Source organism: Fusarium redolens, assembly GCF_020744475.1.
Source record: "Fusarium redolens strain MPI-CAGE-AT-0023 chromosome Unknown BKA55scaffold_6, whole genome shotgun sequence".
NCBI classification, from domain to species: Eukaryota; Fungi; Ascomycota; class Sordariomycetes; order Hypocreales; family Nectriaceae; genus Fusarium; species Fusarium redolens.
The window spans coordinates 901,200-926,812 of NW_025763669.1; the positions used below are offsets into that span (position 1 = coordinate 901,200).

Genomic DNA, 25,613 nt, shown 5'->3' on the forward strand with positions numbered 1-25,613 from the left:
CTCATTCGGGGTAATAACAATAATAGACTATCAATGGCTTGCTGCTGTCTCCACGACAGCGATATCTCAATCCATGATCAAGACAACCATTAACAAAGGCTGATAAGCACTGATCAAAGCATAAGCCGCAGTCGACGATCGTGGGTCCCAAGCTCCCTTTAAACACCCAAAGGATTGGTTTAACTATCCGTCCTCCCGCAAAAAGTGTGCGTCCTTGCGAAGCTATGATTCGATAGGCGAGATGTTAGAACCGATCTTGGCTTTTCTGGTGAAGAAACGGTCGATGCAGGGGGTAAAATGATCGAATTGAGGACCGAGCAAGACTTGTTTAAGATGTTGCCGAGATGTCTGTGTGGTGATATGGGGGCTGTGGTGGTAAAAGAGTTGAGGAGCCAATGAAAACATGAGGATGGAGCACGAGGTTGACGAGAGACGCGTGTTGAGGCGATTACAAGAAGGATGATACAATTTAAGAGACTTGGCGGTTTAGAAGCTGAAAAGGTTATTTCAACGGAATCAACGGATATTCAAGGCTTTTGGGTGTCATTGTGGCTCGTATATCATGACTTCATCTTCGCCTGGTTTGAGTGAAGCCATTCTATCACCACCACAACAAGGCATATCAACCAGCACCTCCACGAATAAGCATCTCTATGAAAATGAGTCAACTTCTTCAAGACAAAGATCTCACTGCGGCTGTTACCGAAACAGCAATCGAAGGTATCACATCACTACGATATCCTTGACCGAGCTCAGACGTCAGGCTAACAACGCCACACCTACATATTGACACCGTCGATAGTATCTTAGCGTCTCGGCTACATCTTTATTGAAGAGCCCCTTGTCTTGAGGCTCCAGGAACAGCCTTAATCCCACGTGTCATTGAAGCCACCCGATCGGGCGACCGAAGTGGCCGACATCATGAGACGATGTGTCAAAGGTGAAGATAGTTTTGACTTGGTGGGTGCCTCTTTCGAAACTCGTGACTGCAACATAACAAAGTCTATCAAGGTCGCAAAGTAAAGAAGCGAAAGTTCCGACGGCGAAGTTCTCGTGATGTCTTTCATTGGGGGTTGAAAGTTAATGAACGGTGCTTTGCTGCAGCTACATAAGTTAAGGTGATCCTGGAAATACTCGGTTTTAATCCTTCCGTTGTGAATGGGGCTGCCAGAGATGTACAGCACAGGCATCATCTAAATCGTAAATGAAGCCATCACCACTTCAAAAGATACGTACCTCTTCATCCCGATCATTCCCCACTTTATGACCGATCAATCATGTCAATCTAACCTCGGCCCGTCTCTTCCCCGATCTGCGTCACTTCCTCTATCAATTCGCCATCGCATTCTCAATACCATACTCAATATCACCAAACAACCACTCACCCCTCAAACTACACGCAAAAACAACGAAAATGTCACGCCTTCTCCCCCGCCGCATGCTCTTGACGCCCCTCCGCACAACACGCCTCTCCTCAACCTTCCAAACCCGCCCCTCACCACCCAAACTGCCCGCCGACCAACAAGCGGAATTCGAGCGTCTCCAGCGCGCAGCCTCTGTATCATCCGCCTTCCAGCCCGAAGAAACACCCGCTGCCACCACACCTGCCACATCGCAAGTTCGTCACACGACTACGCCTGAGAAGACAGATGATGTAAACGTTGGCTTGTTCCGTGGCGCGCCGCCTGAGTTTGAGGGTGATACGAATCCCAAGACCGGAGAGGTTGGAGGGCCCAAGAATGAGCCTTTGAGATGGGGCGGAGAGGGCGATTGGTCTTACAACGGACGAGTTACAGATTTCTAGAAGCATTGGCGAAGCTTTGCCTACAAAATGGGAATTGGTTCAACATATGGTGGTAACTGTACAAAATTGTATCAAAACTAGACGAGGCGACATAGACTCAAAGGCCAACGCCTTCTGATTAAACTTGTTATTATCATAAGAGGGGTATTCTAGTGCTACAAGACCTTGGTTTCTCTGCCCTGCAATGCAATGACACCAACGCCTTTTAATGAACATGTGACAAATCGTGACGATCAGGTCATTGATCCGTCTTCTCCTCTGTAGCTGAAGTTTCGGCAGCATCATCCATCTCCACGTCCTGAGCCTTTTCCTCGCTCTTTTCTTTGACTCCTTCGTCGTTTGCAGAGGACTGGTTCTCCTTGTCGCCTTCTGCCACGGGGTCATTATTCTTCGATGTGGATGATTCAGGCTCCTTTTTTCTCCATGTGGCAGATATTCCTCCTCTTATTTGTCCCTCTTTGTCTTTGTCAAGATCAATGCCGTTGATGTTGTCGAGGCCTCCTTTGACCTCGCGCATAGCTTTACGCATGCGCTCACGTCGGGCTTTGCCTCGAAGTCGAGCCTGTGGTTGTGCGCCGTTCTCAACCCATCGTACACTCTTAATCATGTAACTGATTCCGTCGTGAACCGAGTGGCGATGGCCGTAGTCTCCACCGAATTCTCGACTGGAGATCCCGTGTCGCGTAGAAGCATAATATTTGACCAATCGAGGAAGGATTAGAACGTTGACGTGCAGATCGCGTTGCGCAGGGATCGACATGGGTCCGCTGGGGGGAGGGGTGGTGATGAGGTCTTCGGATTCTAGGTCGACAGTCGAATTCACTGGCTTCTTACGTCGCTTGTCGCTGGCTCCCTGATCGATATCCAAAACTGAGTTGTCAACATCCTCAGCCCATTCTCCCTTGATCCAACCACTGTGGATGCAGGCCGCAACTACATCGGAATCGTCCGTGTAAACGTCAGTGCCCCATAGATAGCCTCGTGACGTTATCTCTTCTCTTGCGATTGACGAGAGATGAATTCTTGCGACCTTGACTGTTAGGATACAATTCTCCTTGTTCTTAATCATATCCCATGGCAACGGTTTGGGGTTGGAAGCAAAAGCCCGGTGTGTAGAGGTACTTGGTACTAATCGTCCAGGTTTCAGTCCAGGATCGTAGATAAAATCTCCAAGATGGTGCCTGGGTCGGTCTGAGACGGATTCCAATACAGCCTTCGATGATATAATTGTTTTCGATTTCGGGGGGATGATCGGAGCCGAGTTCGTCACAGCTTGTTTCGCTGGCTGGTGCTGGTGTGTATGCATAGGTCGAGGAGGGTGGTGGTGATGAGGAACAGGTAGGCCCTTTTCGCCAGGGGGAGCACCAGTCTTGAAGTTCTTGAAAGGCGCAGCACCAGTCAATGGCGCGGAGTCGGCTGGATGATGATGGTGGTGGTGCGGATGACTATTACGGTCAGCGAAATCAAGAGAAAACGGCAAGCCAACGTACTGATGATGATGGTGATGCTGGTGAGTCTTGGGACGCTTTGCCCTGTTTGCTGGAGTCGCTCGTCCTGAGCTATCATCATCGCCCTTTCCATCATCGTCCTTCAGCTTTCTCCTCCTGCCTTTGGTGCCCTTGCCTGCCGCCTCTGTACCTGAATCGGGTGTTATGTTCTCCGAGTCCTCGCGCTTAGCGAGACTTGCATTTGTAAAAGGCATGGCTGTAGAGGCGATGGGACTTGAAACTCCCATGACTCCATTACCAATACCTGCAAACATGCGACCGAATTCGCTCTTGATTCCAGGTTCACCAGTTGGTCCAGGTTGTTGCAATTGCGCACCCTGTACAGCTTGTGGGAGTGGTGAAATTCTGCCCTTTCGATTCATCTCCTGAATGGCTAACAAGTTACGCTGGCCGTTTGGGGCTGAAGCGTCGTCGCTATTCCGATGTCGGGGGGAGTCATATGGTCCAGGACCATGAGCTCCATTGTAGGCAATTGTTGGTGGTGGTGGCCCTTCCTCTGGTCTTCGATGGGGATGTTGTTGTGGTTGCGTAGGAATTAAACTCATACGCGCTCGGTCGGGGGACTCATAAGGTGCCGGTCCAGGTGGCATATTTTGAGGTGGTGGATGTGAGGAGGGCGCATATCGATCGGGTGGGGGCCCTTGATAAGAGTGGCCATGAGGAGGATAAGGCGCGCCAGGGGGATAATCGGGATGTCGCTGATGATCCATGGGTGCTCGATAGCTGGGATCAGGGCCTGGGCGACCCCATTGCGCATCTCTAGGATCTCGCTCGCGCATGTCTCTAGGGTCACGATTTTGAGGATCCCGATGGTCGCGGGGATCTCTGATGTCCCTCGGGTCACGATCAGGCGGTCGACCGTACGGTAGAGGATTCCGAGGTGGTTCGCGGTGCCCATAGTCGCCAGGGTGTATCGAGTGTCTTCCTGAATCGCTGCCAGAGTATGCGCGCTCTCTTCTTTCGCGTTCGCGTTGCTCTACTTCACCCATTCGCTCGCGTTCTGCCCTATATCGATCCTCGTACGGGTTAGGTCGCAAACCAACTCTTTCAGGGTTGTATTCCATGCCAGGCGGAGGTCGGCCCATATCATCTCGTCGCCCATATGCTTCTTCCGGTCCCGGTGGTCGTCCCATCTCCATCGGTCGAGGCATTCCCGGATACTTAGGCTGGCTGCTCGGCCTTGGAGGGGGTCCCGGTGGTAACCTGCCAGGTTCTCTTGCATGATCTGCAGAGCCTGAGGGGTGCCTTGAATAGGTAGAAGGTGTGCTGTAGCGCGGGACTTCGGATGTGGGGTAGTGTCCAGGCGGTGAGTTTCTGGGCTCGTAAGGTCGCTGATGATCGGGAGTATGGGGTCGACGAAAAGGCGGGTAGTTGGAAGTAGCAGAGTGCATTCGCGGTGAAGCATGTACTGCAGTCGCGAACCCAGGGCCAGAGACGGGTGGCCCAGAATGAGGAGGATAATGCGATGGCGGAGGTTGCGATTCGCGCATGGCTGGAGGTGGACCGCCCAACATTGACGATATCGACATGGAGCTGTTACTGCTGCCTGATCTTGCCAGCGCGCCGAGAGCAGGAAGTTCGCGACCTGAAGGAAAAGACATCGGGGGACCGACAGCAACAGGAGGACCAGGTTGCGGAGGAGGTGGACCATAGCCCATCATGCTGTGCGCCTGTTGAGTTTGCGGCGGTTTCGCCCCCGGTTGAGGAGGCGACGTCGGAGGGGGCATTTCGCGATTGAGAGTTCGAAGAGAGTTAATGGCCGTAGAGTTTTGGAAACGCGCGTGATTTGATTCGTGGCTTGTATGGTGGATCGTTTGAGTATATATGGAGGTGTCGGAGGGTCGTGGTTGGGCCAAACTATGAGGAGCGGCATACGCAAGGTTTTGATCGGGGCTCAAATTCTCAGCATGAGGATGATGATAAGGTTCGGCGCGCGCGACTCGATAAGAATGAGGAGGAGGTGAGACGATGGGATAGAATACGGCTGCTGTCGCGCTGGCCGAGGCGCTACCGGCAGAAGGGATCGTGATGACGCCGTTGAGTGTTGACGATGGTTGTTTTGTTGTTGTTGGAGAAGCGGAAACTGGAGCTGGATTTGGAACTGGAACTTGAGGGAAAGGAGAAACAATAGTGTATGGCGACGGCGAAAAGGGAAGCTTGGGCGGATGCCGTGGATCCATGGCGCCAATTTTTTAGCTCCAAAATTCCCTTTCGCTTTAGCAAGGAGCTTTTCCTCTTTGGCTTGAATCCACCCAATCCTGTTCCCACCCCAGGAAATCTCCAAAGAAAAAAAATGCCAGTCAGTGGAGGTCGAATCCACTAACTCTAGTCAAGTAATTCAGCGTTTTGAGTTGTCAGTCGTGTCGGTCTGCGATAATTGGGTTTGCGCTGAAGGGAAAACAAAGCCTGTGCCTCGGGAAGGTGAAGTAAAATGCGCAACTGATGATGTATGCGCAGTGAATCAGATCGCACAAGAGCGCGCGCAATGTTCAGAAGCAAGAAAGCAAAACGTCTGTGATTATGCGACAAAAACGCGGCGGTAAGTAAAAGATGTACGGTACCATACACGAACACGCAAAAAGCAAGGGACACACCCATACGACACGTGCCAGATATGCGAACAACGTGATACTGACGAGACACACAAAAATGGTCGAAATGTTGGAAATATCGATGTTTATCTTGAAGGAGTAAAGGTAGATGGCTTCACGAGGTGACAATCCACCCATCCACTCATCCACTCACTCACTCTACCACACACAGTTGAAACTGAGGTGTTGTGCTGGCTGGCTCAAAGCAGGACAGAGGCGTGATCAGAAACAATCACATCACCCAATGGATCGACTTTGTTGTTACACTGCTGTGCCCCAGCTGGGGTGTAATAAGAATCTGATTTCGTACTAAGATCGAGACTAACAGAGAAGAATAGCAGGGTTATAAGTTGATATCATGACAAGTATGAGCTCAGGCCTTCTTCTCTTATCTGTCTACCACAAAATCGAAGATATCTCCTCTACTCACTCACGTTCACTTCGTCTTCACGATAATACTGTATGAATACAGTGTCTAGCTCATCATGGCTTGAACGCCCAGGGCCCGCGCCGAAAAGATGGACAGGGATCGGGGCATGGGGAGTATGGGCCAGGGGGAAGGGGGGGTACTTGGGAAGCGGTGGGCGCTAAGTGGACAGTGAGACATGGGTGGGCGAGTGACACACACAGCACACACAAGATGGGCAAAAGACCCTGTTGGTGGTCTTTTTAACTTGAATCAGGTTCAATTCGATGGTTGGTAGGTACAGTACTTGAGAGTCAAGAGGGGGAGGGGGGGGGCTGTCTGTCAGAAAGGCTATGCACAGTGAGTAAGCAGAACGGCAGACAGGAAGCTTGATGTGATGCGACATTGAACCCAGCGACAGCTGACTCGGAGCTGGAGCTGGAGTTGGAGCTCTTATTGTCACAAGCAAACTCGAGTCTCTCGTATATTTTAAGTTCAGGGAATATCCGCTGCATGCCCCTCAGTATGGTACTCGATTAGAGTGCTCCGAGTGCTCAGCTTCGACTCCAGCTCGCTCTTGAGTCTCTTCATGATCACCATCTCATCTCATCTCATCATGCCCATGACGCCAGAGAATGAAAATCTCCAACAAAAAGCTTTCAAGCTAAACTAGTCCCAGTTCGCCCCAAGCCTTGTCTGCCGTGGCCGCGGTCCATCTGACGAATGAGACGACACTTGAAATACCCTCCCATAACAGGGGTCATGTGTTCCACTGTCTGTCTGTTGTTCATCTGTTTATCCTCACATTCCCGAGACTGGTCTTAGTATAATTGACAAGGAATAGAAAAGAATGGAGGAGATAGACATAGCTCACGAATGTGTTGACTTTCACCAGGTGAGATGCCCCGTTAGATCGACGAGCACGACTGTCAGACAGTAAATACAGGGCTGGTTTTGCTCTTCTCTGCCATGACTTGTAGTGACGTTACCCCATATCTTTTGGTTGAGAGCTGGCATCTCGGCATCCAATCACCCCTGACCTGTTTCCATTTATGGCACACCCGACCTCAGCGAAATGAGCGGAGCAAACCCTTTCCTTTCTCTTCTTTTTCTTTTTCTTTTTTTGTTGTTATTTTTCACCGCCTTACGATTCACGGCAACATCATCCGTCGTTCCGTCATGCCAGGTTCTTACTCAAGAACAAGACCAACAATATTCTTTTTTTTCTCTTTCCAGCGGAAATCTCAGTTCTCATGCATCTACCCGCCTTTTTCTCATCGTATTTTCATGCTGTGCGCTTTGTGGTGTTTGTGTGGTGTCGATCCCATGCAGCTGTGCCTGCGGCTATCCCGTTCTGATTCTGATTGACGAACCATCACCGACCGTGCTTGATTCAGATACTGACAGGGTTTCGCGACGAGATTGTTTGTTGATCAGCCGAGGCGTTTACCGGCAATTGGAAACAAAATGATTGCTCGACTTGTGAGTATCCCTTTGGCAGATCGCGTACAAACAAATCCATCATTGTTCATCTATGACAATTTACAAGTGAATGTTCCTGTCAATCTCAGAATGCAAAATTCGTTGATCATGTGTCATAGCTCGATCTTCTATATATAGCTTGATTGGTGAATATCCCTGTTCAGCATCACGGTCCTACCATCTCAATGTGCTTACCCTAGAGAATATCGCAACACCTGAAAAAGGAACTCTCACGATTCCTGATTTCATTTTATGCGCTTGTTCATAAATAAATCATTGCTCAAATCTAGCACGTTAAATTATGTGTGCGCGTACCTCGATTATTACCTGTTCCCTCCTGGTGTACGGAAGTGTCATGTCATAAACACCATTTCGTTGAGAGACCACGGGTTTGAACAGTCATTTAAGCACCGCAAGCAATAGCTCGCTCCAATGTATATATAAACTGTCGAATGGACTGAGTAACAATAAATCAAATCATCTCTCGACATTGTTTTCACGACAGTCACCACGCTTTTCCACTAGCACATACAATTCCATCGTGGGTTACACTAACATTAACAAAATTACACCGAATTGGTTGGAAGAGCAAGAGGGACGACTCAAACTTCTAGTTCAAGAAGTTTTGCTCATTATAAGTGTGTCTATAAAATAATTATTCAAGTCAGCCGTCATACTTCATACTCTGTGCGCAGGCCACAGCTGTGAATCACAGTACCTGCCATCAGCGCGTTCATTTGAACAGCCGACCATACTCCTACATAAAGGTATCTCACACTGACTCCCTTCGTCATGAGTTCTTCCTCTTCCACAAACCCTCAACCAACTTCTCAAGACGCAACTATGGCTCCCCGACGTCTTGCAGACTATATCGAGCGCATCAATGAGACTGACCAGACTTCATCGCAGACTACCGCTCGCCCCTTCAACAACAACACGGCAACACAGCATCCTCTTATTCGAGGTCGAGTCAACCGCATCCTCCTCTTCCCTGGCTCTTTCAACCCACCTCACCAAGGTCACCTTAATCTCCTTAAGCATGTCTTCTATAATGCAGGACAAGATCTCAACATCATTGCAGCTATCATCATCAACACTGATGATGAGAGACTGAAGATGAAGATGGATAAGAGGGAGACCGGTATCGTCCTTTCTCGTGAGCAGCGAGCTGACCTCTGGCGTGGCGACGGCATCCCTGTCGACTGGGCATGGGTCTACGACAACTCTGAAGCCAGCTGGGCGGGGTTCAGAACCAAGCTTGTCAATGAGTTGAAGAGGGATGGTATAGACCTCAAGTTCGTTCTTCTATTTGGTCCAGATGCCATTACTGCAGCGGGCGGGTATAACCCTGTGTGTTGGGACTGCGGCGATGCTATCACCAGTGACATCTCTCGCCCCGTCGACTTCCGCTATCCCAACACTCTCCGACAACTTGCGGGCTGCACGCCCTGGGTAAATCTCCAGGATGGCCGAGCTCGGTTTGACAACAAAATCTCGATCTGTCGCCAGAACCGGGTCCGACCCAGGGGCACTGTCCGATTCATACCATGTGATTTGGATCGACGGCCTGAAGATGCGCCTAGCTCCACTAAGATTCGAGAAATCATTGAGAACTTGCCCCAGGAAGAATGGGAGGAGAAGTTGAATGGTGTCGCACTCCACCCGAAGACTTTGGTTAAGTACCTTAAGGAGCTTCCTCTGCCCACAAAGCCTACCGAGTCAAAGGAGGACCTTGCGAAGAAGCAGTGGGAGAGCATTATTTGGTAAACACCAACGTTGATAGATTTGTACTGAAAGGATTAGCTGGCAATTGACGGCCATGTCTTGTGATATATGATGGAGTTGGTCTGGAACTGATCATGAAGAGATTCATACTGAAACAGAAGTATATGTAAGGAATTGGGAGTTCCCAGAGCGAATACATAGATAGAACAAAATACAAAACACAAAAACACGAAACTCATATCCCAATCCGTAGCGATGTCCCTAGTAAAGTCAGAAGCCGGATCCCTCATCACCCTGCACCGTTCCTCCATGTCGTAGTAAGATACAGCTATTTCTTAAGCCCCAACTTAACACGGCATGAAGGTGACCGTGAAAGATGACGAGGAATACGATCCTTTCTACTAAAATATTTCCCACAAGCTTCACAAGTTCCACTAGGATCAGGGATCTGGTTCGCTTGAGCATATTCTTTGTGAGATACCCAGTAGTGACGATGAAGTTCCTTCTTATCTGCTCCTAGATAGTTGCAGCTATTTTGGAAGACACATTTGAGGCGACGGTTATGTTTACGGTTGTAATGCTTCCTGTTATAAAGTTAGATGGCTTGGAAGTTTATTGAGGGATGAGGTGTTCTGACCTGTAGCTGGCTCCTTGCTTCCAAGATCTTCCGCAACATATTACCTCCCCAGTGCCTGACACTAATTAGTCTTTGCTGAGATGACGATGGAAGAGATTCAACTTGCCCGTCCCATACTCGTCTTCACTCCGACTCTCAGATCTATCATCCTCGGAACCACTACTATCCAACGACAATCCCGCTTGTAGACCGGCCAGTCCACTGACGTGTGGATCAAAGCCGTAAATACGTGCATGATTCCCAGACTACATCTGAGGCCTGGGAGTGCTGTAGGAAGTGTTGGCTGACGTTTGCTCATTATTGCCATAGTAGGTTGAGTTGTAAGAGTCAAAAGTATTGACATCTTGGGTTGGGTACTGGTGATAGTTCTGAGCAGAATTGCCAGGAAAGTTGTCCTGATGCTGTTGAACTGCCCACTCAGAACTCGTCACCATAGACTTGACCTCTAATACCGTGTCAGCTTCGTTTCATGTGACTGGAATACTAAAGAGAACTCTTACTATGGTCCGGAAAATCTCGCTCAATGTCAATGTCGTTGAAAAGCCCCATCGCGACGATGATGGAAAGATCACCAATTTAAAACGCCCGCATAAGAATCGCAGCCTGACGTGACCACAACAGCGGTTATTGCTTCCGACAGCTTATATCAAGCGAAGCAATGAAAACTGACACCATTGAAGGAGTGCAGTGCGCGCGACTGAGTGAAGTTTATATACTTCCCTCTCATCAAGCAACTCTGCAATGTCCAGTTCAAATATCTTATCACCGCCCAACCACAGCCTCACTTTCAACCCGGGGGCCGGCCATTTCATCATCCAAGCCGGCCAATCTTCCAATGCGAAACACGCCTCGCGGGCTGGCATAACAGGCCAACACGCGCTGGCTGTATGCATGATTGGCGAGATACTACAAGTTGGTGGGAAGACCCTGGGCCTGCACATGACGGCCCCCGTTCTTTTCTCTTCGAACATGTTCGCTTGATCTATGCTTTTTTGAAGTTGAAATTTAACTCAAGGGACCTATAGAGGCCCCAATATGACAGAAGAAATAACCAGATAACCAGATAACCAGTATAAAGAGTTTTATAATACTATTGTTACTTTGTGATTCTAAGAGGCTGAGCCTATCATCTGCTCAGGGCCTTGACTGTAAATCCATATCAGCGATAGCCATTTTAGCAAGAGCCTCCCACGCCGCATCTTGCACTACTGGAATCTCGTGAACCGTGAGCGCAACCCATAGACTCTTGTGTTTCTCCCATTTCTCCTGGGGCTGCTCAAAAAGTCCAGAGATAGGCCAAGGACAATTCTTCGTTTGGCGAGGCGCATGTATAGCAATCTGCGAGGCGACTTGAGTGAAGTCTTCGGGTCGCACGCTCGTACCATCAACTACGAGCTCTAGTAATCTCATTGCGTCTTGTCGATATGCAGCGAATGCCCCAAGAAAGGCATTGTGGCCTACCTCCTCAGCGAGTCGAGCTACGAATATGTTGACGTTGACACGGGCTTGTTGGCGAGGAAAATGAACCCCTAAGCCCAGAGGATCGCCCTGTACAGGGTCGTAATCCTTATAGTAGTCTGTAAGTTGAGTATGTCAGCAAGTTGGACACATGGTAGTCAGTACACGTACATGCGTTCAAGGTATTCCAGACTTGGTGCTAGCAGCTGAAATTGCGCCAACAAGTTTCAGAGCTAAGGATGTCCTGGCCGTACTCCCAGTTGTCGTTTTGTCGACGCTCCTCGAGCTCCTTTTCTCGTTCTTGAATGGCGAGTATAAGCTTGATGATGGCAGATTGACGCTTGGGTTTGAAAACGGCGAGGTTATTGAGGTGGTACTAAAAGCCGCGAAGCCTGCGCTCCAAGTCATTAGGGGTCAATAGAGTCGATGCTGTGAATCGTGTGATGCCTGATAAATCGAAGGCACTGCCGGACTCGTAAGCGAGATAAAGATCCAGAAATTGGCGCCGAACGTCTGTGACGGGGTCCATGTGGAGCATGAGGTCTTGCATGGAATCGAAGATGATTTGTGGCATGTTGCGCTTTATGTGATTCGGAGAATGATGTTGTTTGAGAAGAGACTAGTTGGTCGATGGTTGCCTTTTTAATGCAAAATGTCCTTGCACTTTCTGCCTCAGATAAGGACGCTCTCCGTAGAGAGAAGATAGGAAGCCATGCCCTTGTTTTACTAGAAGAATTACCCTAGTCGATATATTACAGAGTATTGAGTATGCTGATAATTACTTAGTAAATACATGAAATAAGTGAAACTACGTAAAGATATTCCAAAGAAACAGAAGTTTGTTTTATACAGGCTATTTTTGTTGTCATCTTGGGGCCGCTACAGTTCACTTAAGTTAAAGTTTAATCCCCCGGAAGGTGGACCCTCGCTAAATGCCCCGAAAACACCAACTACCGGCGGAGGATCGGCGAAGCTCCACGTGACGGCGCCGAGCCATCGGGCTGGTCTAATTTAAGGAGTTTCTATTTATTTACCTTGCACCATCAACAGCATCAAATCATCATTATCTCTCCTCACATTCGCCGAGCATGTGTGAAGATGGAGACCCAGGATCTGATCACGATCGCCTTCCGGGGAAGCCGTGGTGTGCTAGCACTACATTTAAACTGACCCTTCCGCTCGTTGTTGTTCTGACGATTGTTATGCTTGCGCCTCAGGTTCATTTTCTTTTTAACCTTGGGGCAACGGATATGAAGCTTACAAGTTCGATTGCTGTTTGTCCGGCGTTGGCTATGGCGAGGAACGTTACGTTTTATACGGATGATGCCCTGGTTCCGACTCCACTACCTCCGGCTCATGCAGCCTCAGATGGACCGGATATTATACACGTTTTTCAGTTATTGAGCCGCTCGACTGTATGGAAGAGTATTGCAAACATTACTTTTGAGGGCGACATGTTTGAGCCTGAGGGAATGGTACGTTTGGGCGATGATCGTTACGTGGTCAGTTCAGGGCATTGGACCGTGCCGACTGAAAAGTACGGCAAGATCATCAATGGAACAGACCGAACAGCTGGTGCTGGGCTAGCTCATTTGTTGGTGTACAATGGAGAAGGAAAGCTCCTAGCTGATGCGACCATTACGGAAGAGGGGAGTGATGAGTATCATAATGGAGGAATTGACTTTGATGGACAGTATATCTGGGGAACCATCGCGCAGTACCGACCCAATAGTACTGCGTATGTATATCGGACAGATCCAGCGATCTTGGTACCGGAGCGCGTACTCAATTATAATGATCACCTTGGCGGCATTGTTCACGACACTCGCGACAACCTTATTACAGCCCTTAATTGGGGCGCACGAGACGCTGCAACATGGGATCTCAAGAGCGCCGAAACAGGATGTGATGCAGCACCGAAACCTGAAAGAGTCGTACGAAATCCAAGTTATTTCATCGACTACCAAGACTGCAAATGGCTGGGCCACAGTGGTTTCTACGGCGGAAAGAGTGTCATGCTGTGTTCAGGTGCCGCGACAATTGGCGGTTACAACCTTGGCGGTATTGCTCTCGTGGACGTCAAAACGATGATTCCTCTAGCTGAAGTTCCAATTGAGCTGGAGAGTAAGCTTGGGGTGAGATTGACTCAGAATCCAATGGATGTTAGCGTCAGGGATGGTAAGCTGAGGCTCTACCTACTACCGGATCAGCATAACAGCACTCTATACATTTATGAAGCTCAGCCTTGATCGATACAAACATATATTAATGATATAAACTAAATGGGTAACCTTGTTTGAGGGTCGCGCTGGTATTTTGATGCCTATCGAGGTGACGATAATGCTGACGAAGCCGATTGGACTAGCTTAAGGCAGACTCGCATTCTCGTATCACCGAATTCGGGTGCCTGACGCCCGTTTATAAAACATGCTCCTTTCACCAACAACTATTCCGAGACACATCAGTATTTCACGTTTCATCCAAAATTGCAAACAACCATGGCTTCTACTGAGGATTCGAGCTCAAGTCACTTTCGACTGGAAGGTCTACCACCTGAGCTTAGAGATCTCATCTGGAAGTTCACTCTCCCTGACTGTCGTCTATTTCACGTAAAGAAGACCTCAAAACAAGAACCTTCAACCAACCCAACAGTCGACGAACTGTTCTTTCTCTTTCACATCCATTACGCACCTCCGATAGCTCTTCGAGTATGTCGGGAATCTCGCGCTGTCGCACAGCGTGAAGGCTTCTTTCTCTCACCTCACGGAGACAACCCAGGCGTGTGGTTCAGACCAGAAACAGACATCCTCTACTTTGACCGGAACCAACGGGTCACCCTAAAGACCAAACCACATAACTCAATAATCACAATCCATGGTTATGATAAAGTTCTCAACGTCGGCATTGAGTGGCGCGCTTTCTTTCGAGATGTTCCCCGTCCAGCTGCTAATGAGACCATGGCTGAATACTGGAGAGCTTCTATAGAGTCGTTGTACGACTTCATGCCGGGCATGCGGACTTTGAACTACATTCTTCCTGAGCTGCGCCATAGAGGCGGTATGGTCTGGGGGCGTGAGCCGTACCAGGCACAGAGTTACACGGCTGTGCTTCTACCGCTACCAGAGAGGGTCAAGATTCCCTGGGAGACAACGCGAAATCGGGGAAATGATCGGGCAGCCATGTTGAGTGAGTTTCTGGTTAATGCTTCACATGGGAACAGAGATACGACACCGCTTATGGTGACCTGGGGAGAGGTCAAGAGTGATATTGAAAAGGGTATTCAGGAGGATCCCGAGCGAGAGTGTGTAGGGCATTATCCACTCGAGGTCATTGGATGGTGGTTGATAAGGAATGGCATTCCTGAAACGCAGGAGAACCCACAGGTTCAAAGATTTAAGTCTTAGGCACTGTGACGAAGAGAACAATTGGATAGGGAGATTGATCAAGGCAACACTTTTATAACTATCACTTTGTTCACTGACCTCGCTTCCATTCAGTTCTTCCCCCCACACGCCAACGCCAACCCATTCACACCCAATACACCGCTTTAAGACATGTGAAGTACTTCAATGTTGTTCCCAACAGGATCAAGAACAAACGCCGCATAATACCCGGGTCTATACTCCCTCAGTCCGGGCTTTCCATTATCAACAGCCCCAGCCTTACTACACCAACCCAGTTAGCATCTTCATCATATCTTCAAATTGACAGTTGACTCACATGGCAGCATCATACCACTCATCAACATGCTTCTGATTCTCACCATCAAAAGCGATATGAACTGGTGCAGTTCTGTTCTCAAGATTCCCGTCATATTTCTTCAAGTCAGGGCCACCGCCGCCAAGCCAAAAGTCTGGAGCGCCATTCTTGACACCAAAACTGCAGTACTGAGCTCCTTTGGTGCCTGTTCCTTCGAACTTGAATTCATAGCCAAGAGGAGCGAGGATGGCCTTGTAGAAGTCGCGCATTTCGACGTAGTGTTCGCCAACGGGGAGGGCAACGTGGCTGAAAGGCATGATGAGAGTTATTGACTATTTCTTGAAGGTTGTTATTTTGAAGGTATGAGTTGATGAATCAATTGAAAGATATTAGGAGTTTTCAGCTCTTATATACTTATTTCTTACATATTCCTAATTCACGGTCCAACTACACATTTCCCCTCCTCAGCGTGAACCCCCCTCACGTTCGTGGCGTTTTACAGCGATGATCCGACCCGGACTTGAGATAAAGTCCGCAATCTATCCGAATGCCAATGTACAAGTGTTTCATGAAATGCACGGATCGTTGTACCGTGACTCACACGGTAATGAAGATTACAGAAGCAAGATTGAGCTAAAGGGTTTTTGGTAATGTTTTCGAAGCTGTCTGAACGAATTGACGAGTGGTGAGGTTCATGTTAAGGTTGGAATGATCCACATTTAGCTTGGTTGCTTATTTTCCTATTTGGGAAAATGAGAAGTTCACGGCCAGGGTTCGTATTGTACGAGAACCGAGAATGGGTGTAAGCCGGAATTTGTTCGAGTTCCGTGGAGGAAGTGATTTTATGAACCCAGCTGGGTTTTTGTTTCTGTCAAGCTATGAATGAGCTCATTCGCAGACTGGTGTAAGTGAAACCAACAATAGATCAACTGGACCAGTATTTCACCAAGAATAGAGTCGTTGCCCAAGCTTTAACCACCACGATACATAGCAACCAATGTTCAGATCACACAAGGCGTTTGCGATGAATCCAGAAGCCGTGTTTATGGCTACAGGAATCACCTCGAAGAGATTTCCTCTTACAGTTACGCTGGCACGATATAGAAAGCGCATCGCTACACCGGCATGGACGCAAAACGCAAACCCATAGCATGAGGAAACAGGAAGAAATGAAGAGCCGCCACTATCTATTGTCGATGCTATGTTTATCATTACTGAGCACGCCCTCCACAGACATCGAACGAAAACAACGAGACATCCGAGGAGCAACTAGCACGCGAAGAACGTGCCTAGGCTCGCTGCGTTGTAAAGCGAAGGGAAGCATACAGAGGAGTTGATGACATTTATGGATGGGGCCAGAAGTATGGCTATGTCTGTTACACGTCTACTGAAGCTGAGCAGTGACTGCCGCAGCAAAGGATACGTGGCTGGCTGTGTTCAATGGCGAATTTCTTTGGGAACAACGTCCATCTGGGGGATATGAATGGGGTGCGCACATGACGATAGGAAATTTTACCGACAAGAGCACGGAGGAATGTGTGACTCCTTTGTGGAAGTAGTCTTGTCCAGTACATGGAGTCCCTTCTCAAGACCAGCCGTCTGCATTTAGAAAGTGAGTTCATACCTGTCAGACTTCAGAATCTGTCCCAAGTTTATTAATCTCCTTTAGGCATGTCAGAAAGATAGCAGCACCAAGTCACAGGAGCCCATGTATGCCACTGAACACATTTCTTGTGCTTCACAGCGACTGTATCTGACCTGAGCTTGACACGATACCTGAAGATATTAACCCACCTCCTCCGCCTTTCCCTTTGAATTGGCCTCATGAAGAAGATTTCGAGAACCCTCCCCGACTACCCTTGGCCTTTCATCCGGGTTTATGACTCCAAATGCTGCAACTCGGGAGCAAAGTAACTAAGGTAACTTAGGGATCCACATGTCAGGGAACTTTTGCAGAAGGTTACGGTGGTGCTGACGCAGACGGTTATCAAGGTCGAAGTCAACATCCTATTCAGCCGGCTCTATTGGGCAAGATAGATCTACGATGATCTAGATGACTTGATGGATATCTGGCGTAAGACCCAAGACATGGGAGATCAGATCTGGACTTGTGGTTTGGACGGATTGATGCTTTCAAGCCTGACAAGAGGATGCCTAGACAGCCACCGGATCCGATAGAAACTTTTGGCCATTGATGACTAGTAGTAAGCGCTGCATATGAGGCTGGCTTGCGTGCCAATGGACGACTAAGATGGGCAATAGGGTCAGCTCTAAAGCAATTCCGGCATATCTAGAGATTTACTATCCTATGACATGCATATATGATTAGTCTGAGCTGATATCACCACCAAGTGAGTCCGAAATGGACACGGAAAGCAGGTCTCCCGTTCAAATCGTTTTCTACAACATCGATATTTACGGAAATTGAAGGGAATCATGCCCCGTCTTCATCCGAGACAAAAACTAGATAACTTGTTATACCCTTCTGTATCATCGTGGGTTCAAAACAAGTTATCGGAATCTCGGAATTGGGGGCCATATAACTTTGATCATCTTATCCTGGCCCTCAAGCATTCGGCCAATCAGTTAATGATGCTGAAGCTAGCCTCTCAAAATAACCTTAAGGATTGGCTGTTGATTCAGACCAAGTCATTTGTAGATGCTGACAGCCAAGCTTATTAGTAGCCAAATCAAGGCCTCAAAACATGTCAGCCTTACCAAATTATCGGTGAACTATTCCAAGTTTACCGAACAAGCTTCACATTCAATCATTGTTTCAATCGAGTTGACCGAATGTTTTAATATAACGGTTTTGGGCAGAACCGCACCTCATGATTCCCATTGAAGCCGTAGTGTCTAAGAACTGTCCTCTTATACAGCAATGCTTGAACCAACATCGACAACTTGACGGCAATTGCACCCGCTTATCTCAGCCAACGTACATCGCATGCTATCCAACCATATCTTGACAGTTTTCGAGACTCATCCCAAGTGCTATACCTAGCGCTGACCGAATTTGCGAAAATATGCTTATTCTGGTGCCAACTCCGTGGTATGGCACAGAGCTGAGAGTGTCCGCCTTGGTATAGCCCCCAATCTTGTGCAAGTCCAAGTAAAGCCAACAATTGGAGCTACTGATTGGCTTCAGTCGTGATGTTTAGGGAATCACAATGTAACTTTGTGGCGTAGAGGGTTTGTCATGTAAGATGATGTTGTTGTAGTGTGCATTCACCGTCGGATGGATATTGTGGGAATAGGAAGTCTCCGAGTACAGTATATTACAGCGCCGGAACCCGAGTACCTTCGTCACGATGAAGACATATATTCGGCCGTCGATCCTTTCGTTTATTTGATTGGAACTTGAGTGCAGGTTCTGCCCCAGTACTTGCAATATGTACCTCTCACTTTCTTCTCTGATATTTCTCCCCTTGCTCCTCCAATCGTTCATCACATCAGTATCAGCGACTTACTGGAACAACACCAAGAAGTTTGATCTTACTATAACATGGGAGAACTACGCCCCAGATGGCTTCTCACGAAAGATGCTGCTCGTCAATGGGCAGTCTCCTGGGCCTGTGCTTGAGATCAACCAGGATGATTTGGTGATAGTAAAGGTTCATAATCAGTCCCCAGAAGAACTCACTATTCATTATCACGGTATGCCCCTCTTCTAACCTAAAGTGAGAGGTACTGACAAGCCAGGGCTGGAAATGAAGGGTACGCCATGGACTGACGGTGTTCCCGGCGTTACACAACATCCCATCAAACCGGGATGCAGTTTCACATACAAGTTCCACGCCACACAATACGGAAGTTTCTGGTATCACTCTCATCATCGAGGCCAAATTGAAGATGGTCTCTACGGAGCTATCATCATCCATCCACGACCCCACGAGCCGAACCCGTTTCACCTAATCTCAGATGATAAAGAAACATTGTATGAGATCGAAAAGGCAACGAAACATGTCAAGCCTATCGTTGTGTCTGACTTTGTGCATCTTACTTCGACGGATAAGTGGGATATGACGGTTGCCGCTGGAATTGAAGATTCATGCTATGATTCCATCCTCTTCAATGGCAAGGGAAGAGTCGAGTGTCTATCCAAGGATGTTGTGGAAGCCAATCTGAATGAGATTCAGAAGAGTTATCTTCAGTTGGTACCAGGCGGTGCTGAGTTCACAGACAAAGCGTAAGTCCCCAAAACAATCAGTATTACTCGTCACTGACATTTGCAGATGCCTTCCTGCTTCTGCTCTTAACGCCATTGCTGGTGGTCAAGGCAACGAAAAAGCTCTCCTCCCAGGAACATTCTCCGGATGCAGAGAAACAAAAGGCCAAATCGAAGTCGTAACAGTCTCCAACAAACATCACTCTTCGTCAAAATGGGTCGCTTTCGACATAGTTGCTGCAGTCAACTTTGTTAACGGTGTCTTCTCCATTGACGGCCACGATATGTGGGTATACGCCATGGACGGCTCCTACATTGAACCTCAGAAAGTCCAAGCCATTGCCGTCACAAACGGAGATCGATACTCAGTTCTTATCAAGGTTGAAAAGTCTGGAGAGTTTAAAATGAGGTTTAATTCAAATAGTGCACCGCAGATCATCACTGGTCATGCTATTCTCTCAGTTGAGGGATTCGGTTACGCACAAGAGGTTGAACCTTGGATCAACCTCGTGGGTGTTCCCGTTTCCAAGGATGTCGTGGTGTTCAACCAAATGGTGGCATTTCCTTATCCCCCAGTGTCGATTTCGCCAACTGCTGATGTCACCTTTAATCTAAGCATGGAGATCAAAGGTGCTTCATATCTATGGGCTTTGAACAGCACAGGTCTTTTGTCAAAGGATCTCGACGAGCAACGACCTACACTCTTCAACCCTCAGCCCGACATTCAGAACAACGTTACCATCTCAACGAAACTCGGGCAATGGGTCGATCTTGTCTTCGTGGCAGCTATGTTTCCTCAACCTCCACACCCAATCCACAAACACGGTTCAAAGATGTACATGCTAGGCACAGGAACTGGTCCTTTCAGGTGGAGTTCTGTTGAAGAAGCTGCGAAGGAGATTCCTGATCAGTTCAATCTTGTTAATCCACCTCGAAGAGATGCGTTTCTGTCGGCACCGGCGGATACGGAGCCGAGTTGGGTTGTTGTTCGATATCATGCTGCTGATCCCGGACCTTGGTTGTTGCACTGTCATATTAATAATCATATGGTTGGAGGTATGATGATGGTTATTCAGGATGGTGTTGATGCTTGGCCGGAAGTTCCTGAGGAGTATGCTGAGGGTGGTGATGGAGAGTGATATGGTAGAGTCGAGCAGTGGTATAATCTTTGACTTCGTATCGAGACTAGGTCTCACCATTTAACTATTGATTTGTTAATAAACACCTTTCGCCTATAATCCCTGCCTGAAAAGGATTGAAGCTTGGATCGCGATGGCCACGCTCATGCGCCCATGTAGGTCTGTAAATCACTAGATTGAGAGAGGGATTAGGAAATTCATCAAATTGCAATGCATCATGGTATCCTAACAAGTCATATCGCGTTACCCTAAAACAACCAAGTAACCACACTCTTAACCTTGGCCTTCCACCCAGTCTCCTCAGTAACCTTCTCCTCAATCGTATAAACATCCGTCTCCAGATCCATCTCACTCAGCCCCACGAACTTTGTCTTCTTGACAAGCTTCCACACCACAAACATAAGCAGCATGACGGGTAGCTCAATGTAAAAGCTGACGAAGCTGACACCGTCGAATTTGGGACTGAAACAGCTCCAGCCTTGAACAAGAACAAGGAAGCTGTTGAGAATGACGCAGATCCAGGGACCGTAGGGATATGTCCAGTTCTTGAAGGGTAGGAGATGAGTTTTGCCTTGTAAGGCGAGGGCTTGGCGGAAGCGGATTGATGTGATACCGATGGAGATCCAGCTGAGTTGATTCGATACACCGACAATGCTGTGACTGTTAGCTGTGATCGAGATGTACATGTCGGTGCTTGACTTACTTCTGAAGCCAATTCCACAAATCTCCTGCTCCAATGAAACTCGAGCCGAAGCAAAGGCCAGCTACAAATCCTGTCACTAGGACAGCAACCCAAGGTACTCTGTTCCTGTTGAGCTTTCCAAGAACCTTGGGCGCATGGCCCTCGATAGCAAGAGTGTACATCAACCTCACACCAGCGAACAGCGCATGGTTTCCAGCAGAGAGAACACTAGTGAGAATGACAGCGTTGATGACACTTCCAGCAGCTTTGGCGCCCGTCATCTCAAAAACGATGGTGAAAGGAGAGGTGCGGGTCTCTTTGGAGTTGAGATCGGGATAGTTGTATGGGACGTTGAGACCGATGAGAAGGATTGAAAGGAGGCTGGTTTTGTTAGTGAGGTGAGTGGGTGCGAGTTGAGTGAGACGTACTAGAAGAGAATGATACGCCAAAAGACGTTCTTGACGACCTTGGGGATGTTTCTCGTGGGATCCTTTGTCTCACCGGCCGTGATGGCAATACTCTCAGTTCCACCATCTACGCCCGTTAGTTTCATTCCAAATGAGATTCACATGACGACTTACAAGCAAAAGAAGCCGTGACAAAAACAGAGGCAAAGCCACCAATGCCTCCAACAAACGGCGCACCAGGGATATGCCAATTCTTCCCGCCAATATACTCTCCCGTCTCATTTCCACCACAATTAACAACGATGCCCATGACGATGAAAACAACAATGGTGATGACCTTTAGTAAACTCAGCCAATACTCAAGTTCGCCATATGCTTTGACGGAAATAATGTTGACGCCGATGAGAACAACCCAGAAAATGAGACTGAGTGCCCAGCCGGGGAAGTTGTCGGTCCAGTATTGAAGAACGAGTTGGAGAGCGACGAGATCTGAGGCTGTGGATACGGCGTCGTTGAACCAGTAATTCCAAGTGAGAGCGAAGCCAAACGCATCATCAACAAAGCGTCTATTCTCATTAGTAACTCAAGTCACCCATCCATAGACACTGCAAAACTCACCCTGCAAAAGTACAAAAACTTCCAGCAACGGGTATAAACGCCGCCATCTCTCCCAAAGCCAACATGGTCGTAAACACAATAGCACCCACGATAGCATAGGCGATCAGTATCGACGCTGGCCCACCCGTGGCAAGGGACTTTCCAGTACCGAGAAACAGACCTGTCCCGATCGTACCGCCAATGGCAATCATCTGCACCTGGCGCGCTGAGAGCGAACGCTGCAACAGATCTTGTTGCGTGGGTCGAGGGACATCGCTGTGCGGTAGATTCTCGACGTCATCGTCAGGAGATTTGCGATGTTCTTTTTCTGGCGGGAACTCCATTGTGAACTTGTTTTAATCACAAATTGTAATAGAAAAGTCAAGACATGTAAGTCAGAATTCTATAGAGATACAGGTTTCATCTCCTGGATAGATGTACTTGATTCGAGATCCGCAAAAACGAGGCACGAGGAATTGCGTGCTCAGAGGCAAATCCACTCTCAAATGTCAACGAGTTGCAGTTACGTACTGTAAAAGTGTATTTGGGTGGTATTCTACTCTATCCCTTCCTTACTGAACCATGTCGATGGGATCTTCAGAGTGACAAACTTGAACCCGCTAAGGGAAGGTCGCTAAGTTTGGATCTAGCTAAGCACTAAAATTCTGTGGTAACGTCGCATGAACCCACATCTCGACTGAATTCAGCCTGTTGATAGGAAGAGATGTTCTCAAACAGGTAGGTAGGTAATAAGATATGATATCTATCTACTATTTCTCTAGTTCTTGACCTCTTCCCCAACATCTCTAGATACCTTTCAACTTCATATCTGTTGATGTTGAACGGAAATACAGATATCAAGATTATACATAACCCACCAAAGGTCACTACGGCGATTTAGAGGGTCACTCTCGGCTCCATCATGCCGACGGTTTTTATATACAAGTTAGGTTACCTTGCCGAATATGCCAGAAAATCTCTGCTTATTATCTGAAGGATTCCAATGGCATGGTTCAGTGGTATGTTGAAGGCAACCAACAACATCTTACATCTGACTACCTCTATATAACTTTCAATGTCGCAATTCCTTTCTCAATGGCAACACTGCCCATGTCGACCTCTTGAAGATGTTGAAGAGCCTCTCGTGATGTTCGGCATGGGTCGAGTCTAGTCTGGCCAAGCCGGAAATTAACATCTGAGCCAAGAATCGCCAAGATCTCTTTTTTCGCTTTCGTCCTCTTCTAGAAGCTTGCTCGGGTTAATAAGCAGAAAGCAGCTCCGAGATCAGGCAACTTATTCCCGTGTGATTGCCTCTCTATCACTCCATGACTCTGCCTATATCGCCACTGTAAAAGGACCCTCTCACTTGGTGCCTTTGTTGTTGTATTTAATGCTGCTGAAGATGTCACCTCGTAGGTCACACAGACTTTTTGTCGCATGAACACCATTTTTCTACAGACTGTTCCTCTGTATTAACATCATTTCCACATGGCATGAAGCCATAGACAGGTCGCAATTATCATCATCTTTCGCTCCTCTTGTTTCAATCTTTAAGCCCGACTTGCTACCACGAAATGCCCAGACCAATTTCTGGCTTATTCAATCCAAGCTAGACTGAAACATTTGACCAAGCGAAATGTACTATGGGTAATAAACTATAGGCATGTGCCAGTGCACACCTTTTGATGTGATGTGTTTTCAGAGTTCATGGTTGGGCTATATTCTTCCAGCTCATCAACATATGACTATGAGAATCTGCCCAAGTTAGTATGAATCTGAAGCCAAGCCCAAGTAATAGCCACATATCCGTATTTCAACGGACCTAGCTATCACAATCCATGCCAAATGTGTCTTCTAATCTTTTAGCCTTGGCTGGCGCAATTTGATCTCGTCGGTTGTCAGGCTGCAGGCTCCAAGTTGCAACTGACCCAGGCTAACTGGATCCTTCAAGGCTACCAAATTAACATCACAGCCCAACCAAGCATCACTATCACCAATCTGTCCTCAATTCAGTAGCCTAACACTACCTCACATTAATCGATACTCTGTTCTCATCGTAAAAGCCTAGCTGTCACCGGCGTAGGACTTGTGGTGGCTGGATCTCTACACAGCCACTCCCTCCCATCCCAGCTCATAGGCAGCAACACCAGCAATAAAAACAACAACATATTGTCATAAAACTGTCCTTTTTAGAAAGATCTACTTAATAGGCATCAATATTCCTCTCCCAAGAAATTCCATACTTCAAATCCTTCTCAAGATACCCCTGTTACAGTGCTTACTTATAAAATGCTATCCAACATTGCCGCAAAACTAGGCCTCACCTCCAAACCCGCACCCCAATCCTTCCTCAAACCACGCGACCCTTCAAAAAACATGCTTACCAAAGTAGAATACACATCAAACGACATTCTCATCCCCGATACTTTCCTCTCTGCTCCACCTGAAACACCAATAACTTCTTACCCCATCGACTTTGCAAACTCACCTCTTCCTCAATACGACGGTCACACCGCTATCGTGCTAGACAACGTCCTCTCGCCAGAAGAATGCAAAGAACTTCTCGCACTAGCAGAGGCGTCGGTTCCAAGACCTGATGAGAGTGCGCCGGCTTGGAAACCTGCTTTGATAAGCGCCGGTCCTGGATGGGAGGCTCCGGCACCGGGGTATAGGGAGAGTGATAGGATTATATGGAATCAGCAGACTGTCGTTGATAGGCTCTGGGAGCGTTGTTTACTCTCTGAAGGTTTGCGGGAGCTTTTGGCTGTTGTGCCGCCGCAGCCTTATATGAAGGGTGGGAATTGGGTGTTTAGTCGGTTTAACGAGAGGATGCGATTCTTGAAGTATTCACCTGGGCAATTCTTCAAACGTGAGTCAAACTACCTGCTATTATTGCATAGCTAACATATTCCAGCTCACTGTGACGGTCCCTTTTACTATACTGAAGGTCCTGGTAAAGAGTTTGAGACTTTCTACACTGTTCATCTTTACCTCAATGACTCTATTGAGAATGATCCAGCATCACAGCTTGAAGGCGGTGCAACTTCGTTCCTTGACAGAAGGGGAGAGAAAAGAGTCGATGTGAACCCCAAAGCTGGAAGCGTTCTCATCTTCCAACATAGAGGACTCTTCCATGAGGGAGCAACAGTACGCAAGGGGATCAAATACACCATGAGGACAGACATTCTCTACGAGTGGGTGCCTGATAAGGAAACAGAAGAAAAATCTGAAGAGGCCAACTAGGAGAGGTAAGAAACCTAAACTTAGGACATCATCCTAAGCGACAGAAAGATTTAGGCAAGCTTAAGAA

General features: G+C 47.8%; 11 protein-coding genes across 11 annotated transcripts; 6 read left to right on the top strand and 5 right to left on the bottom strand.

The window, feature by feature from the left end:
- Positions 1–1,438: 1,438 nt before the first annotated feature.
- Positions 1,439–1,804, top strand: BKA55DRAFT_508891 (uncharacterized protein; the record flags this gene model as incomplete). Its single annotated transcript, XM_046187482.1, has 1 exon — positions 1,439–1,804. One exon carries the CDS (start codon positions 1,439–1,441, stop codon positions 1,802–1,804), a length of 366 nt encoding a protein of 121 aa, XP_046050936.1.
- Positions 1,805–2,042: 238 nt separating this feature from the next.
- BKA55DRAFT_508115 (histone deacetylation protein Rxt3-domain-containing protein) lies at positions 2,043–5,492 on the bottom strand (the record flags this gene model as incomplete). Its single annotated transcript, XM_046187394.1, has 2 exons — positions 2,043–3,249; positions 3,295–5,492. The coding sequence occupies 2 exons, from the start codon at positions 5,490–5,492 to the stop codon at positions 2,043–2,045; spliced, it is 3,405 nt and encodes a 1,134-aa protein (XP_046050937.1).
- A 3,091-nt stretch (positions 5,493–8,583) lies between these two features.
- On the top strand, positions 8,584–9,558 carry BKA55DRAFT_537782 (uncharacterized protein; the record flags this gene model as incomplete). The annotated part of the gene is made up of 1 exon (XM_046189961.1): positions 8,584–9,558. The coding sequence occupies one exon, from the start codon at positions 8,584–8,586 to the stop codon at positions 9,556–9,558; it is 975 nt and encodes a 324-aa protein (XP_046050938.1).
- Positions 9,559–10,218: 660 nt separating this feature from the next.
- BKA55DRAFT_688388 (uncharacterized protein) lies at positions 10,219–10,702 on the bottom strand (the record flags this gene model as incomplete). The annotated part of the gene is made up of 3 exons (XM_046199200.1): positions 10,219–10,354; positions 10,403–10,598; positions 10,654–10,702. 3 exons carry the CDS (start codon positions 10,700–10,702, stop codon positions 10,219–10,221), a joined length of 381 nt encoding a protein of 126 aa, XP_046050939.1.
- A 194-nt stretch (positions 10,703–10,896) lies between these two features.
- BKA55DRAFT_736742 (uncharacterized protein) lies at positions 10,897–12,185 on the bottom strand (the record flags this gene model as incomplete). Its single annotated transcript, XM_046201345.1, has 3 exons — positions 10,897–11,730; positions 11,834–11,987; positions 12,123–12,185. The coding sequence occupies 3 exons, from the start codon at positions 12,183–12,185 to the stop codon at positions 11,288–11,290; spliced, it is 660 nt and encodes a 219-aa protein (XP_046050940.1). The 3' UTR covers positions 10,897–11,287.
- Positions 12,186–12,699: 514 nt separating this feature from the next.
- On the top strand, positions 12,700–13,860 carry BKA55DRAFT_537784 (uncharacterized protein; the record flags this gene model as incomplete). The annotated part of the gene is made up of 2 exons (XM_046189962.1): positions 12,700–13,789; positions 13,850–13,860. 2 exons carry the CDS (start codon positions 12,700–12,702, stop codon positions 13,858–13,860), a joined length of 1,101 nt encoding a protein of 366 aa, XP_046050941.1.
- A 249-nt stretch (positions 13,861–14,109) lies between these two features.
- On the top strand, positions 14,110–15,015 carry BKA55DRAFT_537785 (uncharacterized protein; the record flags this gene model as incomplete). Its single annotated transcript, XM_046189963.1, has 1 exon — positions 14,110–15,015. The coding sequence occupies one exon, from the start codon at positions 14,110–14,112 to the stop codon at positions 15,013–15,015; it is 906 nt and encodes a 301-aa protein (XP_046050942.1).
- Positions 15,016–15,048: 33 nt separating this feature from the next.
- On the bottom strand, positions 15,049–15,752 carry BKA55DRAFT_563920 (Glyoxalase/Bleomycin resistance protein/Dihydroxybiphenyl dioxygenase). The gene is made up of 2 exons (XM_046192445.1): positions 15,332–15,752; positions 15,049–15,276 (listed from the first exon to the last, which is right to left on the bottom strand). The coding sequence occupies exons 1-2, from the start codon at positions 15,625–15,627 to the stop codon at positions 15,159–15,161; spliced, it is 414 nt and encodes a 137-aa protein (XP_046050943.1). The 5' UTR covers positions 15,628–15,752; the 3' UTR covers positions 15,049–15,158.
- Positions 15,753–18,702: 2,950 nt separating this feature from the next.
- On the top strand, positions 18,703–20,617 carry BKA55DRAFT_509052 (multicopper oxidase-domain-containing protein; the record flags this gene model as incomplete). The annotated part of the gene is made up of 3 exons (XM_046187495.1): positions 18,703–18,967; positions 19,013–19,499; positions 19,546–20,617. The coding sequence occupies 3 exons, from the start codon at positions 18,703–18,705 to the stop codon at positions 20,615–20,617; spliced, it is 1,824 nt and encodes a 607-aa protein (XP_046050944.1).
- A 248-nt stretch (positions 20,618–20,865) lies between these two features.
- On the bottom strand, positions 20,866–22,647 carry BKA55DRAFT_507906 (amino acid permease/ SLC12A domain-containing protein; the record flags this gene model as incomplete). The annotated part of the gene is made up of 5 exons (XM_046187372.1): positions 20,866–21,271; positions 21,321–21,680; positions 21,728–21,833; positions 21,881–22,272; positions 22,325–22,647. 5 exons carry the CDS (start codon positions 22,645–22,647, stop codon positions 20,866–20,868), a joined length of 1,587 nt encoding a protein of 528 aa, XP_046050945.1.
- Positions 22,648–24,679: 2,032 nt separating this feature from the next.
- On the top strand, positions 24,680–25,546 carry BKA55DRAFT_592710 (uncharacterized protein; the record flags this gene model as incomplete). Its single annotated transcript, XM_046195432.1, has 2 exons — positions 24,680–25,172; positions 25,218–25,546. The coding sequence occupies 2 exons, from the start codon at positions 24,680–24,682 to the stop codon at positions 25,544–25,546; spliced, it is 822 nt and encodes a 273-aa protein (XP_046050946.1).
- Between the last annotated feature and the right edge of the window lie 67 nt (positions 25,547–25,613).

What these genes read in the sequence shown, in the direction of transcription:
- BKA55DRAFT_563920 (XM_046192445.1), bottom strand. Translation starts at nt 15,627, where the DNA reads ATGCCTTTCAGCCACGTTGCCCTCCCCGTTGGCGAACACTACGTCGAA. An exon ending in GAGTGGTATGATGCTGCCAT is followed by an intron (nt 15,277 to 15,331) that starts GTGAGTCAACTG and finishes GGGTTGGTGTAG; the next exon opens with TAAGGCTGGGGCTGTTGATA.